The sequence below is a fragment of the Vicugna pacos genome, chromosome 1 (assembly GCF_048564905.1).
Source record: "Vicugna pacos chromosome 1, VicPac4, whole genome shotgun sequence".
NCBI classification, from domain to species: domain Eukaryota; kingdom Metazoa; phylum Chordata; class Mammalia; order Artiodactyla; family Camelidae; genus Vicugna; species Vicugna pacos.
Window position 1 is genome coordinate 16327778 of NC_132987.1, and position 21288 is coordinate 16349065.

The window sequence follows — 21288 nt, forward strand, 5'->3', positions numbered from 1 at the left end:
TGGGGAAAACACATACAAAGAAGTTTTTGGGATGATGAAACTGTTCTGTATACTGATTTTGGTGATGACTACATAAATCTATACATAATTCATAACTTCATGTAAGAAGGAAAGTAAGTCAGTTTCACTATATAATAACTTAAAAAATAAGAACAGATATGGCAAACAGTAGAGTCTGCTGTAGTATTTTTCTTGAGGAGATCCTAAAAAGAGCACAAACATTGAAGTGAATCATAGTGACATAAAGTAACAATTCTTTAATAAAGAGGAAAGATTCCTAAATCCTACATGTGCTTTGGGAATGAGAGATCACCCAATGAGTTGTATTACCAACAGGCCTACTGTATTAGAATTTTTTTAAAAAATCAGAAGATTGAAAAACTCAGGTAAAAAATTCAAACAGTAAAAGGTTTTACCTTTAGTTCTATGGTCTATTTTGAGTTAATTTTATATATGCTGTGAAGTATGGAATGAAATTCCTTTTTTTTTTGCATATGGATAATCAACTATTTGGATAAGATTATTTGTTGCAAAGATCATCCTTTCTCCAAAGAACTGCCTCAGCAGTAAAAAATTAACTGACCATATATGCACAGGCCTATTTCTGGATTCTCTATGCTGTTCCTTAGATCTATGTCTATCCTTTTTTTCAGTATCACACTAAGCTACTGGTTACAGTCTTGAAATCAGGTAGTGTCAATCTTCTAACTTCATTGTTTAAAAAAATTCTTTTGGTTATTTTATTTCTTTTGCCTTTCCATATAAATTTTAGAAGCAAGTTGTCAGTTTCTATAAAAAATCTTGCTGTGATTTCAACTGGAACTGTGTTAAATCTAAGATCAGTTTGGGGAGAATTAATATTTTAACAATACTGAGACTTCTAATTAATAAACATGATATATCTATATTTATTAAAATCTTTGATTTCTTTCATTAGTGTTTTGTACTTTTCAGCATATACATCTTATATACATTTTGTCAGATTGATACCTAAGTATTTCATATCTTTTGCTGCTACTGTAAATGGCACATGCTTTTAAAATTTCAACTTCCAGTGTTTATTACTGAGCAACTTTTTTTGGCCTTAAAAATACTTACTTACTTTTTTATTCAAGTATAGTTGATTTACAATATTAGTTTCAGGTGTACAATATAGTGATTCAATACTTTTATAGATATAAACTAAAGTAATTAAAATATGATAATTTTAACAAAACAATGACTATATTTCCCTGTACTGTATCCTTGTTGCCTATTTATTTGATATATAGCAGTTTCTATCTCTTAATCTCATACCCTTATCCCTTTCCCTCATTTCTTTTCCCCACTTGGTAACCACTAGTTTGTCCTCTATATTTGTGACTGTTAAACAGTTGGTTTTTAAATTTAAAAAGCAATAGGTGTACATGGTAAAATATCCAACAGTATAATTAAGTTTCTTAACGACTATAGACCTCTAGTTTTCCAGTAGAAAGCCACTGTTAATAATTTCTTATGTATCATCCTAGAAATAATCTGTCAACTAAAAGATGTATGTATATATAGATCTACCTATCACACTTTTAAATTCACATACTGTTCAGCTCCTTGCCTTTTTCATTAAATTTCTTCTCACATAGACTATTACAGAATAAATAATATCAACATCATTCTTTCACTTATAGCTGCACAGCATTGCACAGAATCAAAATTATCCTATCATAGCTAACCAGTCCTCTGTTGATGGACATTTAGATTATTTCAAGTTTTACATTTTTATAAACAATTCTACAGTGAACATCTTTGTACCTACATCTTTGTATACATGTTCAAGTACATATTTGTAGTCTAAATTTCTAGAACTACAAATGCTTAATGAAGGCTATATGTCCTCTTTTAATTTTTATAGAGACTGACAAATAACCATCTAAAGGGATTACACCAATTTATTCTCAGAATGGTATTTGAACATATCTCAGTACTTAAAAAAAAAACTCCATAAGGTTTTCTGATGCATACATATAGTTGACAATTACTGGAACAGAATCTAGATTGCAGAGAGGATGAAACTGAGGTTACTAAGACAAAATAGGCAGCTACTATCATGATTCATAAGAGAAAATATGAGGAACTAAGAAACAGTAGTAAGGATGGAAAAAAGATGGCAGGAAGAGATACTCTGGGGGTACAACTTAAAACACAATTTAAAAGTCTCTTGAAATTAAGCACTGCTTCTAAGATAACTTTATATCCTCAAGACCTGACAATCAAATACACTTTTGGTCAATAATGACCAGATGGTAAAGTGGGTGTGTGTGTGTGTGGGGGGGGTTGTGAAAAACTCCCCCAAAGTTCTGATATGGCATGCCCAAGGGATATTTGGAATTGGGTAATGAAATAATTTCTAAGCCCAGTCAAGGAAATAATTGTGTAGTCTTCCAAGGAAAGCATGACTATATCAACAGACTTCAAGAGAAAAACATGACGCCATTATTTATATAATCAAAAGCAATAACTTGACTAAAATTAATTATATTATATTCTATCTATATTATATTATATTCTGTCTCAAGAACTGTGTTGACTTCCAGATCATAATGATAGATTACTGCATCTAATCTCTCACCACAATTCCCACTGAATCAATATAAAGAAAGTTTGGAAAAAATGAAAATACAAAATAATGAATTTGACATGGGGCAAACATCAGAAGGCATGGGATACTATAAACAGCAGTAGCAAATTAGCAGCAGAAAATTTGAAGAGACATTGAAAAAAGTTTAAAAGCTTGGTTTGAGTGGGTATGCAATAGCTATGTGACCTGAAACAAGTTATTTATCTCTATGCTTCAGTTTCATAATTAATAAAATGAGAATAATGATATATATTCCATAAGGTCATCAAGAGGCTTCAACAAATGTATGCAAGTACCTGGTACATGGTAAGTACGAAACAAAAGTTTTCTATTATTGATGTCTTGATAGGCCTAAAGTTACTGACATAGGATTACATTTCCTTTTTTATGGGTTTAATCACATTGTTTTGTTATATAGAAAATATTTGCCAAAATAATTTACAAATTGTTTTTTACAGGTTTTCAATTTTTAGAATTTGGAAAGACATTTCTTGGAACTATATATTACAGCAGAAGTTTAATGCTTTACTTTTCTTGGATGTTACCTACGAGAAAGTTCGAGAAAGTTTAAACTTACAGAAATACTAACAGGAAACAGGCACAAAGCCCACAAAACAGAATAAGGAGAATTTAACTATTATTTTTTGCATTTATTTTACAATTGTATAAGGAAATACTACAATAAATATTGAAATGTAGGTTCTTTATAAGCTAATGATTATTATATTAAGGAATTGCAATAACTTTTAATACTTTTCATAGGTTATGAATTCATTAGCCTAGGGGAGGTTATATACAGTCATTGGACCATATTCTGCCAGAAAGTATGGAAATGCTCAGAAAATACATTTAAAGTATAGAGAAGCAGGAGGGAGAGACATTCCCTCTGGCTAAATCTGCAACAATTTGAGCACCAAAATAGATAACAATAGTACTGAGTTTTAACCAGTTGAATAGAACAGGAATAAACTAGGAATCTACTGAAGCCATACGGACGCTAAATTTTAAAAAATGATGAAGATGAATGAATACATACATACACACACATAAGATAAAGGGAGAAGGGAAAGTTCTTCTTGATAGCAGAGGGCCAACAAATACATATAAAATAAATGACAGAGTTGGAAAATCACCACTTAAGCTATAATCATTTTGTGACCATGGTAGTAATAAATGAGTCCAGCAAAATCATAAATGGATGCTGAAATTATGTCAAAGTTTAATAAGAAACAGGACTATTTACACAGTCTTAAAGAATCTTCCCACAGGTCACTGATTTATTAAAAAAGAAAATGGTAACTCCACGCAGGAGAGACTTGGCAGATCCCACTTAAAATGATCAAAAGTAATTAAAACAATTATCACCAATACTGAACAAACTACCATCATGTGCCTCCTGATGTGAGTCTCTGAAGACAGAATATCATTTATGTAGCATTCCTGTCAAGAATGCATAATCTAAATCTAAACGTGTAGATCAGACAAAACTAAATTGAGAACAGTGTATAAAATAATTGGTCTATACTCTTCAAAATGTCAACGTTATGAAAGACAAAGCCTGAGGAACCATTCTAATTAAAGGAGGCCAAAAAAAAAGACATTATAATTAAATGCAATGTGCTATTATGGTGTGGATCCTGGGCGGGGGAAAAATTGCTGTATTATTATTAATAAATATTTTGTTTTATGTATGCATATTAATATATATAGGGGAAGAGAGAGAGTACATGCAAACATATAAGAGTGTAATTGTGAAAAATTACTGACAGTTGAATCAAGTGAAGGGAATATGAGCTGATTTTTCTATTATAACTTTTCAATAATTTGACTTTAAAAATCTAGTATAAGAAATAATATAATTCAAAAAGACACGTGCACCCCAATGTTCACAGCAGCAGTACTTACAATAGCCAAAACATGGAAACAACCTAAATGCCCATCAACAGATGAATGGATAAAGAAGTTGTAGTATGTACATACAATGGAATACTACTTAGGCATAAAAAAGAATAAAATAATGCCATTTACAGCAACATGGATGGACTGGAGATCATCATTCTAAGTGTATGCCAGAAAGAGAAAGAAAAATTCCATATGATATCGCTTATATGTGGAATCTAAAAAAAGAGACACAAATGAACTTATTTACAAAACAGAAACAGACTCATAGACGTAGAGAACTTCCGGTTAGCAGAGGGGAAAGGAGGTGGGAAGGGATAAACTGAGAGTTTGAGATTTGTAGATACTAACTACTATATATAGAACAGATAAACGACAAGTTTCTACTGTATAGCACAGGAAACTGTTTTCAGTATCTTGTAGTAACCTATAATGAAAAAGAATATGAAAACAAATATATGTATGTATTTGCATGACTGAAATATGCTGTATACCAGAAACTGACACATTGTAAACTATCCTCAATAAAAAGAATGCAAAATAGATTTTTTTAAACTTTGGTTTTACATATTATAAAACTAATAATAGCTAAAATAGTACTGGCAAAAGAAAAAACAGATCACTAAAAGGAAGGAAAAAAAAAAAGAATTCAGTTAATCCTGAAGAGTGCAACTGCAAAACTCCTAAGTGAAATGGTTACCATGGAAAATGAACAAATATATGGACAATACAGTTCCCCTAAATAGATAAAAAGTAAATTTTAAGGTATCTTCAAAACCTATAACTGAGGGTTAATAACAGCAAACATTTTGGTAGCCGCTTGATATTGTTGCTCTAAAAGATTATTTTTTGGAGCTCTAATTGAAAGGGACACAGTTGGAATCTAAAAAAGCAAGTTCACATGGTCCTATGAAGAATTGGTTGAATACAGTCCTTGGATTTTTGGTACTGGATAGCTAAACAGATGTTTCTAAGAGCTGTTAAATGCTAAATAATTTCTAACTGTTAAAATGAATAGGAGTACAATCTAGTAGTGATGCACTCAAACTTCATACAAAGATTGTGTCTAAGAAGTTAAACCTAAAGCAAATGTCACATAAATATGTTATTCAAAGAAACTAAAATAAAATGTGGGTAGATAATACATGTGTAGTGAAAGTAACAGAAAATCAACATAACTTACACTGTGAGACCATAACAAGTCAGCTCTAAGACAATAAATGATGGTATAGTGAATTAAAATATAAATTCAGATACAGTTATAATCCCCAGATGAACAGAGAAGTGCTATTCTTACTCTCTTCTTATGGAAAATGAGGAAACCAAAAAAAGATTATCTTAATTACATCATTCCTTTTCAACTCTGAAGCACAGTTTGAGAATATCAGTGGACTGCATTTAGGTTAGTGAAAAGTTTGAGATGAACAGAGGATGAAAGCTGAAGATTCAACAATAAATGAAGAAAAACAACACAGGGTCAAATATTTAGCCTATTCTCACAAACTACAATAAAACACCTAACATAATCAGGGACATTTGTTAGTTAAGAGTGGATACAAAGTAAAGATCAAGGACATGAATTAAGGCAACTTAAAAGAATTAATCACAGCAATAATATAGCACTGTTTCTGTGATTAACTTTCAATATGAAAATATAATTTTATTACATCTATTGACATTCTTACTGCTTTAGTACAATGAAGTGTCATCTAAGCACTACATATTACCAAAATAGGAATGGATGTGCTTACCCCTAAACACCACCTATACCAAACTATGGGGTTGGTATATTGGTCTACATGACTGAGTGTCTGCAATGGACAGAATAACTCTTAATTCTTAACAACAGACTGATATTGTTGATTGGCAATAATTGTAATTATGAATTAACAACTTAATTCTCACATAGAATTCTTATAGTCTTAATTCTCTGTATGGTAATTAACTATTCTAAGTCTCTTTCAGACTAGATAAAATTTGCTGAATTCCTGCCCTTTGTACTTCAACTTATATATGAATGCAAAAAGGTCTAAAATCTGCTAAAGGCCTCCAAACTTGTTTAACTATGATTCTACCACAAAAACCAAGCCGTATCTAAGATTTACTATTATCAATACCTAGGCAATGCCTGAAATATAGCCATGATTAGCAATCTTCATTACACTAATTGATGAAGTGTTGAAATTGCTACTATAGTCACTAACAGTATTTTTCCTAAAGGAGTATTAATGTGTTCGTCAATACTTATATTTTGACATATTACAGCAAAGACTATTTTTTTCCACTCAAATCTGAAAATATAAGATACCTATCCATAACATTCAATCACTAGGACAATAATTCTCAAATGAGGTGGCTGCATTTAAGAATTTTCAACTACTTTCTATGATAGGCTTTTGATAATCCTACACAATCTCAGAAAAGCTTAGCTTTCTAAAATGATACAGAAGGAATATTAAAAAAACTCCTACCTGTTCTGGCATAGCTCCATGTTCAATTCCAGTCTTCAATAATCTGTAGCAATTACCAAACAGATCCCATTTTGTAAGATCATGAGCACTGAAATAAACAAAAGTGCATTAACTTTATTGTAGACTGAAAGAAAATTTAAATTTGCTGAGCTCAGTTTCCATGGGGGAAGAATAAAGTTAACTTCATTTTCTAGTAGAACTGAGAAAGATCTATAAGGAAATGTTCAAGTACCCAAACTTAAGAAAAAAAGAAAGAGACAAAGACAGAGAGAGAAGGAGAGAGTGAAAGAGAGAGAAAGACAGAAAGAAAAGAAAGGGGGAAAGGGAGAGGGGAATGAGAGGAGGAAAGGAGAAGGAAGAGGGTACTGAAAGAGACAGAGGAAGAGTGCAAGCTCATATAGGAATTCATTAAAATAAATCAGTGAAACTTCACATGTTTAAGTGAAGGTCACCATTATATGATCAATCTAAGCTCATATTCCATTTCTTTCTTTCTTTAATATTTTAAAATACAACATCCACTCACAATTTCAAAATATAAGTACATGTGTATTCTTGAAAAAGATTTGTATTCACAAGACGGAAATAAAGAATGACAAAATAAATCAGGGTAAAGAAAATATGGCACAGTTCAAAAACTTTACTGTAGCTATTTACATTGGCTAAGGACTTCTGAATGAGGTAACATTGACAATGTAAATTCTCATGAGCTCTATTACTAAAAATATTAAGATTACCAGCTGTCAACTTTTATTTTCAAATGTCAAAATATTTTCATAAACAGAAGCTTTGACACTGGTTGTTAACTTTTATTTCAAATGTCAAAATATTTCTTAAAATATAACTTTGTTTCCCCATGGAATTCCAAACATATACTTGTGTATATAGAAAAGGCTTAAATTTTAGACACTGCTTTTGAAATCTGAAGTATTCGTTAAATGCAAGGGCTACACCTAAACATTCTTTTTACAACATAGTTCTTTATTTTCTGTTCTTTATGGAGAAGATAAGCATGTCTCATTACAATACATATGCAAATTACAATTTGAAAATATCACCTATTTCATTGATCTAAGCCTTTCTTTCTTATTCAAATCCAACTGTTCTGTCTACATAGTAAGAACACAGTAACACAAGACAAACAAGAACAATTCAGGGAAAAAAGCTCATAGAAATAACTTTTATGGCTTTCCTCCAAATCTTGATTCTTATTTAGTAAAATTTCCAAAATTTGAGTTATCAACTGAAAATTATACCTATAAAACTCTAGCTTATAGAATAAGCCCGTCTCATTTGTTAATAATACTGATTATCTTTTACAGTGTACAATGTACATTCATTACACTGAATGATAAATCTTACTCCTTAAGCAAACAAATTATAATAAAAACCCCATAATTTATCTGGAGAAAATATGAATAATAAAGAGAAAACAGTACAACATCTCAACATTTCTCTAAAATTTCCATTGGTACATGGATGTTAAACATTACAAGTCTGTTTTATGTTGACTAACAGATTAGTCATTAAGTCTACTTTAAATAAAATGACATACTTGTGAAAAGAGGTTAACCGCTTTAACGTAGAAAGAACATTGTAAATATCATCATCATCAGCTTCTTCTCCCTGTAAATAAAAAGCAGACAGCACCTCAATACCATAACTTTACTCATCCTCAAATTCATATGAAGTCTATTAGTACTTACTGCCTAAAGAAAAAATCTTTTTTATCACACAAATAGTACATATTCACTGCTGGTAAACAAGAAAATGAAATAAGCAAAAAACAAAACAAACAACCCCCCCCCAAAACAACCCCATAATCATAACACCCACAGATAATCACTTTTGTATTTTAAACAATGTCATAAACATGACTTTGTGCACTTTTCTGATGAATAATGTCAGGATAAATATCTTGAAAACTGCTCAGTGAAACGATATGTATTTTAAAGATGTTAATGGTTATTTCAAAGATCTTACTGATTATCAGTTACTTCTGTAGCTTCAAAATCATAATGAAAAATAAAAAATGGTTGAAAAATATTAAAAGTTAAAATTAAAAATTAACAGTAGAGAAAGACTGATTACATGCATTAAAAAGAAATCCTATCAACCTGGCCATCACTGAAAGGTGTGAGAATTCCAGATTACCTTATACAGATTGAAAGGAAGGGGCAAGAAGCAGGAATCACAGAAACAATTATAAAAATAACCAACTGGAGATTCTTGCTGCTATCTTGGGCATACCACTGGTAAGCAGTCATCCTTTATAAATACACTTAATTTTTATGTTCTATTCATTAGCACATCATAATAGTTCAGTAATATTAAAATGTAAATTAGGTTCCAGGAATAGAAAATGAAAAAATGAGTTAAGAAAAGCCAGACTTTGAAGTTTTCTTAAAAGAATTAAAAAAACAGACTTTTATGAAACAGGTTTTTAAAATAAAAATAAAGTATAACTAAAGCTGATGTTTATAGGATGAACAACTGCAATAATGCTAAGTTTTAAAAGGACTAGAGAATTCTACCTAATTTTATTTTAAAGTGGAAACACTTAGCTATCTTGAATAATTATTAGAAAAAATTATTATATGTACACATTAACTTTAAAACAGACCTCCTGCAATAGATCTTCCACAGAATGATTGAATCGATCTACAAACTCGTCAATCAGTTGGCTTCGAGCTATGTCAACTCTGTTCTGGATGGTATACTCTTCACTGCATAAGATGCTATAGGTTTTACTGCAGGCTTCTAGAACATCGGACTCGACATGTTTCTCCACAACAAACTTAATTTGTTTTAATAAAGCATCCAGATGCTGAGGAGGAAAAAAGGAAAAACTATGATATTTAGATTAATAACAAAAAATAAAAATAAGCATCTGTCAAATAACAAATAAGCCTATAGATTACATGAAAATAAAAAAGTCCAGTTAATAAACTGATTATAATAGAATTCAATTTTATAGTGTCTTACCTTTTCCATTCTACCTGTGCTATAAATTTCCAGATCAAAGTATTGTGGGATTTGTAGCAAGTTTGCTACCTTCTCTGCATCTGCAGAATACTAGGAGAAGAAAAGAAAAAGAAGTAACTGTTTTAATACTGTGGTGTAATAAGCAAACTCAGTGACATATCACAAAACTAAATGAAACTGTACCTTTGACAGCAACATAGGAAGTGTGATAATAAAATGCTCAGTCAGTTTGTTTCTATCATCAATTTGAGTTTTCCTTTCTTTGGCAGTTAGCACCTAGAAATAAATTAAAATGGGCAAAGAATAAGAGTGTCATGTACTAACTGATAAATCTAGAATGTTACAAAGAATGATGAAACACTGGCAGGTAATAAGAGAATTTTCTGAAGAGCTTAAAAACTATTAAAATAAACGCATCTAGTTTTATGCGAATTGCTAGTAAACAAACACTATTACTTTATTAAATAGCTACTTATTTTAGATAAACTACTACTTGTTCAGATTAAATAAAAACAAAAATAAGCTTTTGTAAAAAACACAGTTATAAATATAAAAATACTGGAAACAATGGAGAAATAGTATTTCTAGAGTTTTAATTTCAATATGTTAACAGTGATCTTCCCTATGTTAAACTTTTCTAAAAATACTTTAGAAAGTAATGCTTTTTTAATACCATCAGCAGCTAACACATTTTTACTTATTTTTAAAGCATATATTTAACAATGTCTCTGGACCCATTTATATTTAATTGTTCTTATAATTAAGCCATAAATCTGTTAGGCAACAATCAAGATAAAGATACGGTTTTTGGCCACTGAACAGATTAAAGCCCTTCACCTTAGCCTGTATTCTACTAGTTAAACCATAGGTGGTTCAAAAAATAACATATTAAACTGCAGTTCAGTTAGGATAACCACTTTCCCAAAGCATTCTGCAGTTTGTTATCAGCTTGAAGGAATTTACCATCACAACGCTGAATGGTTTTACAGAACAGAAACTCAAAAAAAATTGCCACTTTATAAATGTGAACCCCAATGTTTGAGAACGTATGAAAGCAGTAATAGGGGCCTCCTATCTGATTGTTCTTCCAGAGTTTTTACTTTTCAACTCCTTAAACAAACAAACAAAAAATCACTTTGGAATGATCTACAGTCATATTTAGTTCTGTACAAAGCAATTAAAGAGACTACATATAAAGTAAAATATATATCTATAGATGTACTCAAGATATTGAGAAGTCTTAAAATTCATTCAACAATATGTGAAAGGCCTAAGAATGTTTTCAGTGTAACAGCTATCTTTGTGTCAGACACTCTACATACATGATTTCATTTAATCCTCACAACATCTCTGATAGGAGAGCAAAACTGGCATACCTATGAAGGGGTAATTTACCAATATGCAACGAAATTTTATACATAATTTTCTTTGACTCAGCAATCCCACTTGTAGCAATCTACACCAGCAACACACCTTATACAAGTATGAAATGACACAAGATTATCTGCTGCACATTATTTCTAATAGCAAAAGTCTAGCAACACCCCAAAAGACTCTCAGTAGTGTATCCACATGTTGGATCCTATGCAACTAAAAGAAAATGAAGATTTCCAAATAAAGTTGTGGAGTAATATCGAGGATACACTGTTCAATGAAAATGTAAGGTACAGAACACCATATAAATTATGCTATGTTTTGTAGGAGATAGGATACTGAGAGGGAGGAGAAGGAAGAGTAAGAATACACACATCTGTATGTGTGTATGCATTTAACTGTATTTGTAAAACTGAGATGACAAACCAGAAACAAATCAAAATGGCTACTGGTAGCAAAGGGATGTAGAGGGAGGCATATAAGAAATACATAAATATACATACATATGTTTAGAGAAATATATATATATAGAGAGAAGTTATATAAATATAACTTTGCCTTTTTAACTATGTGAATTTTTATATTTTTCAAAAAAGTGGGAAAAAACACAAAATCAAAGAGGTTAAAAACCCTGTTATGCTAAATTCAAGTCAGAAATATCAATATGAATATATGATTTAAATATATATGTGTATAGACAAATACATATATACTTTAGCTCTGTGTACTAAAAGTGTCTAGCAGAAATGATAATCAATTGACAATGAGTATCCTTAGTGACAAGATTTTGATCTTTATATATTACTCTCTATTAAAAGGAACAAGAGCTAGTGGGAGACTCCTCACATAAGATAATGTAGTATCAGCCTTCAAGGTGACTCCGAATGACTCCTGCCTCCTTGTATTCATGCCCTTCATAGAGTCTCTTCCCAAAATGAGTAAGGCTGACATGTATGATCAAAAGAGCATCGGGGGAATTATGTTGTATGACTTTTGAGGGCTAGGTCATAAAAGGCACAGAAGTGCCCACCTTACTCACTTCTGGATCACTCCTTCTAGGGGAGGCTGGCAGCCTTGTCTTAAGAACACTCAAACAGTCCTATGGAGAGGTCCGCATGATGCGGATCTAAGGTCTACCAACAATCAGCACTAACTTGTCAACCATGTGGGTGTACCGTTATGGAAGTTGTAAATTAACTATCAAGCTTCCACAGGTTAAAAAGCCTCAGCTAACATCTTAATTGCAACCCTATGAGAGACTCTGAGCCAAAAAAACAGCTAAGATACTTGTAAGTTTCTGACCACAAAAACTATATGATAATGAATACTTATTGTTTTAAGCCGCTAAGTTTTGAAGCACAGTAGTCCCTCTCTTACCCATTGGGGATACATTCCAAGACCCCCAGTGGATGCCTGAAACTGCAGATAGTACCAAACCCTCTAAATACTATGTCTTTTCTGGTACAACTACGCCTATGATAACTTTAATTCATAAATTCGGCACAGTAAGAGATTAATAATAACTAATAAAATAGAACAACTATAACAATTACTGTAATAAAACTTATGTAAATGTGATCTCTCTCTCTCTCAAAACATCTTGAACAAATTTAATGCCTTTTGCATCTTCACTAAGCACTCCACGTACTGTGACCATCACTTTTGCAGTCTGAGGTGTGACAGCAAAACTAAGACAAATTTCTTTTTCCTTCCTCACAATTTCACAGATAGAAATTTGCTCTTAATGTGGATGTTAGCAACTTCAGCATACAATTTTTTTTCTTTCCTTATTAAGTGTAGAACTTTCACCTTTTCACTTAAAGGAAGCACTTTATGACTTTTCTTTGGAATATCCGAATGCCAGCATCACTACTATTGTGCATTTGGGCCATTGTTTAGCAAAGCAAGGGTTACTTGAACATAAGCACTGTGATTCTGTGACAGCTGATCTGATAACCCAGAACAGCTACTAAATGACTAACTGGCAGGGTACTCTGGACAAAGGTATGATTCATGTTCCAGGCAGAATGGAGAGGGACGAAGCTGGACTGTGCGAGATTTCATCACACTTCTCAGAATAGCATGCAATTTAAAACTTATGAACTGTTTATTTCTGGAATTTCCCATTTAATATTTTTGGACTTTGGTTGACTGGTAGCTAAAAGTATGGAAGGAAAAACAAAAAATAAGGAGGAATTGCTGTAAATTTTTACGTAGTAATAGATAACTAATATAAACAGTAAAGGTAGAAAGTGAACCTGAGATATTTTGCTCTGAAAGAAAGCACTAAAAAAATGATACCATGTCAAAATGACAAGAAGTTAGCCTGAAGAGGCTATCAGTCAAAATTAAGAAAATATGTACTTTTAAAACTTTTATTTTACATTTTTTATTGATTCATAATCATTTTACAGTGTTGTGTCAAATTCCAGTGTTCAGCATGTTCAGCACAATTTTTCAGTCATTCATGGACATATACACACTCATTGTCACATTTTTTTCTCTGTGATTTATCATAACATTTTGTGTATATTTCCCTGTGCTATACAGTGTAATCTTGTTTATCTATTCTACAATTTTGAAATCCCAGTCTATCCCTTCCCACCCTCTACCCCCCCATAACCACAAGTCTGTATTCTCTGTCCATGAGTCTATTTCTGTCCTGTATTTATGCTTTGTTTTTGTTTGTTTGTGTTTTTTAGATTCCACATATGAGCGATCTCATATGGTATTTTTCTTTCTCTTTCTGGCTTACTTCACTTAGAATGACATTCTCTAGGAGCATCCATGTTGCTGCAAATGGCATTATGTTGTCGGTTTTTATGGCTGAGTAGTATTCCATTGTATAAATATACCACATCTTCTTTATCCAGTCACCTGTTGATGGACATTTAGGCTGTTTCCATGTTTTGGCTATTGTAAATAGTGCTGCTATGAACATTGGGGTGCAGGTGTCATCCTGAAGTAGATTTCCTTCTGGATACAAGCCCAGGAGTGGGATTCCTGGGTCATATGGTAAGTCTATTCCTAGTCTTTTGAGGAATCTCCACACTGTTTTCCATAGTGGCTGCACCAAACTGCATTCCCACCAGCAGTGTAGGAGGGTTCCCCTTTCTCCACAGCCTCTCCAGCATTTGTCATTTTTGGATTTTTGAATGACGGCCATTCTGACTGGTGTGAGGTGATACCTCATTGTAGTTTTGATTTGCATTTCTCTGATAATTAGTGATATTGAACATTTTTTCATGTGCTTTTTGATCATTTGTATGTCTTCCTTGGAGAGTTGCTTGTTTAGGTCTTCTGCCCATTTTTGGATTGGGTTGTTTATTTTTTTCTTATTGAGTTGTATAAGCTGCTTATATATTTTGGAGATCAAGCCTTTGTCGGTTTCACTTGCAAAAATTTTCTCCCATTCCATAGGTTTTCTTCTTGTTTTATTTCTGGTTTCCTTTGCTCTGCAGAAGCTTGTAAGTTTAATTAGGTCCCATTTGTTTATTCTTGCTTTTATTTCTTCTAGGAGAAAATTTTTGAAATGTATGTCAGATAATGTTTTGCCTATGTTTTCCTCTAGGAGGTTTATTGTATCTTGTCTTATGTTTAAGTCTTTAATCCATTTTGAGTCGATTTTTGTATATGGTGTAAGGGTGTGTTCTAGCTTCATTGTTTTACATGCTGCTGTCCAGTTTTCCCAACACCATTTGCTGAAGAGACTGTCTTTATTCCATTGTATATTCTTGCCTCCTTTGTCGAAGATGAGTTGACCAAAAGTTTGTGGGTTCATTTCTGGGCTCTCTATTCTGTTCCATTGGTCTATATGTCTGTTTTGGTACCAATACCATGCTGTCTTGATGACTGTAGCTCTATAGTATTGTCTGAAGTCTGGGAGAGTTATTCCTCCAGCCTCTTTCTTTCTCTTCAGTAATGCTTTAGCAATTCTAGGTCTTTGATGGTTCCATATAAATTTTATTATGATTTGTTCTAGTTCTGTGAAATATGTCCTGGGTAATTGCATAGGGATTGCATTAAATCTGTAGATTGCCTTGGGCAGTGTGACCATTTTAACAATTGAATAAATCTAACCAAGGAGGCAAAAGAATTATACACAGAAAACTATAAACCATTGATGAAGGAAATTAAAGAAGACTTTAAAAAATGGAAAGATATTCCATGCTCTTGGATTGGAAGAATCAATATTGTTAAAATGGTCACACTGCCCAAGGCAACCTACAGATTTAAAACTTTTATTTTGGAAAATTTAAAAACATTAATTCTGTCATTGTTGTTTTATCAATTCCCCTAAAGCTTTTTTTTCTTCTGTAGCATTTTAAGGCAAATTCTTGGTATATCATTTCACCTTTCATATTTAAGTACATCTCTAACAGATGAAGATAAAACAATAATCAAACTTTATATCTCCAACAAAATTAAACAATAATTCCTTACAATCATTTAATATCAAGTCCATAGTTTTCTCAATCTCTACTTTTTAGAGTCTTTCCTATATTCATATTTAATGTAATTTTTATATGGTTAAATTTATGTCAGCCATTGGGCTATTTGTTATCTATATACCTTACATTTCCCCCCTCCCTTCCTCCTTTATTGCCTTCTTTGAGGTTAAATATTTTTTAGTGTACTATTATACTTTTTCTCTGTTGATTTTGTTTTTCTTTCTTAGGTATGAGTGGTTGCTCTAGGGATTAGAATATACTTCTTCAATTTATTATTATCAACTTCAGGTTAATAATGAATTAAATTACAGCAAAATACAGCAGTTTTGCTCCAACATAGTTTCCTCTCCTTTATCCTTCTTCGTGCTATTGTCACATATATCTATGTATCTTATAATCTTAATACTACAGTGCTATAATTATTGTTTTAAATAATTTCATGTACTTTAAAAAACTAAAAACAGTATATAGTACACATAGCCTTTTATATCCACCCACATATTTACCATTTGGTACTCTCCATTCCTTCCTGTGGATTAGTTACCATTCTTTAGAGACTGAAAGACTTCTTTCAGTATTTCTTCTAAGGCAAGTCTGCCAGCAACATGCCTTTCAACCTGCCTTTAAATGGAAATACTTTTATTTCACCTTCATATTTGAAAGGTAATTTTACTAGGTTTAGAATTCTTGGCTGGCAGTTTTGTTGTGTTTTAGTGATTATGTCATTTCACTGTCTTCTGGCCTCAACTGTTTCTGACAGGTCACCAGCTAATCCCACTGCTGCTGCCCTTCACATGAGTTCTTTTTCTCTTGCTGCTTTCAAGATATTTTGTCTTTGTCTTTCAACAGCATGACTATCTTGTGTCTAGAGGTGGATCTTTTCTGTTTACACCACTTGGGTTTTGTTAAGCTTCTTGGATGTGTGGACTAATGTTTCTCATCAAATTTGGGAACTTTAGGGTAATTATTTATTCGAATGTCTTTCCTTCCTGTCTCTCTTTCACTCCTTTCACTTCTTCCTAGGACTCCACTACACAAATTTGGTGTGCTTGATGTTGTCTTGCACATTTCTGAGACTGTTCATTTCTCTTCATCTTTTTCCCTGTTTTTCAGAATGAACAATTTCCATTAATTTATCTTCATGTTCACTGTTTATTCTGTCATATCAAATCTGCTACTGAACTCATCTAATAAATTTAAAATTTTTGTTACTGTACTTTTCAACTTGCAAATTTCCATTTGGAAATACGGAATTATTGAGATTCCCTATTTGTTATCATATTTTCTTGTAATTCTTTTAACATATTTCCTATAATTCTTGACTAAATTTATAAAAAGTGCTCTGAAGTATTTGCTAAACCCAAAAACTGGGCCTACTGAGAAAGCCATTTGTATTGTCTGTTTTTTTTCCTGAGTATAGTCACACTGTACTGTTTCCTTGCATGGCTCCAATTTTTCTAGAAAAGTGGATATTCTGGGATAATATTTTGTATTAACTATGTATTTAAAAATTATTTTTCTAAGTTTCATTTAAACAAATTAATCCTAAAACTGTATAATTTGTCTCCCATGATATGTGGCTTCTGCTTGGAAATTTTATTCTTATTTTTGTTTTTTAGCCTGTCCTCCTGGGAGTCTCCTCTGTGTTTCAATTGAGCACTGGTCAACTAATGATTTGGGCAAAGGTTGTGCTCAAATACATCAAATTTATAAGGCTTCTCCCCTCTGAGACCTGATCTGTTTGTGGGGTAGAGAGCATATTCAAAGTTCAGTCAGTTCTTAAGTTTGCTTGACTTTTATTTTCCACTGAGTTCTCTCAGGTCTCCTAGTCAGTCAGGAATGTGTGGAGGGTTTATTAATGGCTTTCTCATTTCCAGCATTTTGTAGTTAGATTCTTGCCTGGTCCACTGTTTTTACCTACCGTGGACACAACCTCTGAATATCACAGCTATGGGTTTTCTTTGTTTCTACCAAGTTCGCCATTTCTAGTCAAGTTGTGGACATTTCCCTCTTGTCCCATATTGAATCTGCTCCCTTTGACAGCAAAGTTGCTGGTTTTTGCAAACAGTGCCACTCTGGTAAAACAACAGATGTCACCAATCAAGCTTGTTGGCTGTGTGTGTACTGTAACCCTAGGAAAGAAGGCTGTAGACTCCTACTGCTTTAGCTTTACCTGAAGCTTTAACAGTTTTTCAAGAATACAGGCAAACCTTGTCACATTATACTTTGCAGATATCACACGCAGGCATCCATTCACTTATTTACTCATTCATTCAAAAAATTGGAGCTTTGTGGCAACCCTGTGTCCAGCAAGTCTATCGGCATCATTTTCCCAACAGCATTTGCTCAATGTATGTCTCTGTGCCACATTTTGGTAATTCTTGCTATATTTCAAACCTTTTCATATTATTATTGTATTTGTTGTGGTGATCTGTGATCAATGATCTTTGATGTTGCCACTGTAATTGTTTTGGGGCATCATAAACCACACCCATATAAGATGGGGAACTTACTCAATAAATGCTGTGTTACTGCTCTACCAAACAGGTGTTTCCCCATCTCTCTCCCTTTCCTTCAGCCTTCCTACTCCCTGAGACTCAATACTATTGAAATTAGGCCAATTAATAATCTACAATGGCCTCTAAGTGTTCAGGTAAAAAGGAGAGTCACACATCTCTCACTTTAAACCAAAAGCTAGACATGATTAAGCTTGGAGAGAAAGGCACATTGAAAGCTGAGACAGGTTGAAAACTAGGTATCTTGTGCTAGTTAGCCAAACTGAGAATGCAAAGGAAAAGAAAATACTACTTCAGTGAATACATGAACGATAAGAAAGTGAAATAGACTTATTGCTGACATGGAAGAAGTTTTAGTAGTCTGGACAGAAAATCAAACCAGCTACAACATTCCCTTAAGCCAAAGCCTAAGCCAGAGGAAGGCACTCATTCTCTTCATCTTTGAAGGCTGAGAGGAGTGAGGAAACCGCAGAAGAAAAGTTTGAAGCTAGCAGAGATTAGTTCATGAGGTTTAAGTAAAGAAGTCATCTCCATAACATGAAAGTTCAAGATGAAGCAGCAGGTGCTGATACAGAAGCTGCAGCAAGTTACACAGACGCTCTAGCTAAGATAATGAAGGTGGCTACTCTAAACAAAAGATTTCCAATGTAGACAAAACAGCATTATATTAAAAGAAGAAGCCATCTAGGACATTCACAGCTAGAGAGGAGAAGAAAATGCCTAGCTTCGAAGTTTCAAAGCACAGGCTTACTCTCTTGTTAGGGGCTACTGTAGCTGATAACTTTAAGTTGCAGTTAATGCTCATTTACCATTCTGATAATCCTAGGGATCTTAAGAAATATGCTCAATTTACCGTGTTAGTTCCAGATGGAACAATAAAGCCTGGTTAACAGTACAACTGTTGACAACACGGCTTAGTGAATATTTTAAATCCACTACTGAGACCTATTACTCAAAATATTACTGCTCATTGACAATGCACCTGGTCATCCAAGAGCTCTAATGGGCATGCACAATGAGAATAATGTTGTTTTCATGCCTCCTAACACTACATCCATTCTGTAGCCCATGGATCAAGGAATAATTGACTTTCAAGTTTTATTGGTTAAGAAATATGTTTCGTAAGGCTATAGCTGCCACAGATAGTGACTCCTCTGATGTATCTGGGCAAAGTTCATTGAAAACCTTTTGGAAAGGATTCAGCATTCTAGATGCCATTAAGAGCACTCATGATTCATAAGAAGACGTCAAAATATCAACACTAACAAGAGTATGGAAGAAGCTGACTCCAATCCTCACGGATGACTTTGAGGGGCTAGAGGAAGGAACTGCAAATGTGGTGGAAATAGCAAGAGAACTAGAATTCTAGGTGGAGCCTGAAGATGTGATTGAATTGCTGCAATCATAAGATAAAACTTTAACAGATGAGGACCTGCTGCTTATAAATGAGCAAAGAGAGCAGTTCCCTGAGATGGGATCTATTCCTGGTGAAGACTGTTGAAATGACAACAAAAGATTTAGAATATTACATGAAGATTACATTACTTGAAAGGACTGACTCCAATTCTGAAAGAAGTTCTATGGCAGCTCAAATGAGATCAAACAGCATTGCACCTTCAGATAAACTGTTTGTGAAAGGAAGAGTTCATCAATGAGGCAAACTTCATTGCTATCTTTCTTATTTTAAAATTTAAAATTTAAAATTTATTTGGTGAATTTCCAGAGCCCTGATATGGTTTTTGGATAGTATTTTCAGTTTTATACTTTTTGATATAGAGGAACTGCTTGCCTCTTCACACTGCCAGAGATAGTCTTTCCATCTGTGATTATCTCAATTCATCTTGAATACCAATAACACCTGTATTATTATTCCCATATTACAGATAAGGAAATTAAGGCACAAAGAAAATAATCAACTATTCAGAGATTACACAGCTGGTAAGTGGAAGAGCTTGTAGAACTAGGCAGTTTGCTTTCAGAGCCTTTCTGTACTTCTAACAAATAACAAATGTGAAAATTCTTAAGATTATAAATTAGAGAAGCAGGCACAGGTGCTACAGGAACATGGATGAAAAGAATCTATTTTTGGAACCTGAGTATAGTAGACAGGATATAAAGATGAACCTCCACAGCAAATACTATTTACAAAAATTCCATGTTTTAGGGATACATACACCAGTAAAATTTTCAAATATTTAAGACAGTTTATTACATTAAAAGCTTTTTTGTAGATTTCTCACTAATATAACTTACTCTCTTGCCGGTACCCCTTCCCACTGGAGGATGTGCCTCAGCAGCTTGACGAATTGTACAAACCATTAGCTCTATAAGAGCACTCTCTTGACGGTCAGACATTGCTAAAGTGAAACAAAACACATTAGTATGAGTGGATAGTTTTACAATAAGCATCAATTAAAAAGGAACACAATTACTTAAAAAAACCACAAACACATTTCATTACTTATTTTAAAGACTAAAGTTATGCCCTTTGTCCTTTGTCTTTCTTTAAGAATAATACGTGCTTGTCATTAAGTCAAACAAGAAACAGATATACAAAGTAAAGAAAAAGAGGATAAACTCTGGTTTCTTCTAATACCTGGTATCTTGTAATACTAAACTTCTGAATTAGGCAATGTCAAAATTTTCCTTCTGTATCATTTCAAAGCTCATATATGTTTCCTGTTTTTTAATAAAAGAACACGATATATCTTTAACAACAGATTCTGAGTATCTTTCAAGTCACTACATGACACATATGAAAAAATTATCTTAAATAGTTACAAGCTATTACATAATTTGTGTTGTACAATTTATTCAAACTTCTCCTACTAACACTCACTCAAATTTCCCCAAAGTTTTGTCACTAGAAACAATGCTGAATAAGTATCATAAATACACATGTATTTATGTAGCTGATGCTTTTATTTCTGTAGAACAAATTTCAAGAGAGGGAATAAGCAGTCAAAGATTAAAATCTC

General features: G+C 32.8%; 1 protein-coding gene across 1 annotated transcript in view; it reads right to left on the reverse strand.

Moving 5' to 3' along the window:
• Positions 1 to 21288, reverse strand: part of STAG1 (STAG1 cohesin complex component) — a 335040-nt gene that overhangs the window by 47683 nt on the left and 266069 nt on the right. Inside the window, exons 16-21 of the mRNA XM_031678031.2 lie at positions 20564 to 20667; positions 10153 to 10245; positions 9970 to 10059; positions 9608 to 9811; positions 8540 to 8610; positions 6985 to 7072 (exon numbers count right to left, since the gene is read on the reverse strand). Coding sequence (XP_031533891.1) covers positions 6985 to 7072; positions 8540 to 8610; positions 9608 to 9811; positions 9970 to 10059; positions 10153 to 10245; positions 20564 to 20667 — 650 coding nt within the window. The remainder of the gene's footprint in view (positions 1 to 6984; positions 7073 to 8539; positions 8611 to 9607; positions 9812 to 9969; positions 10060 to 10152; positions 10246 to 20563; positions 20668 to 21288) is intronic.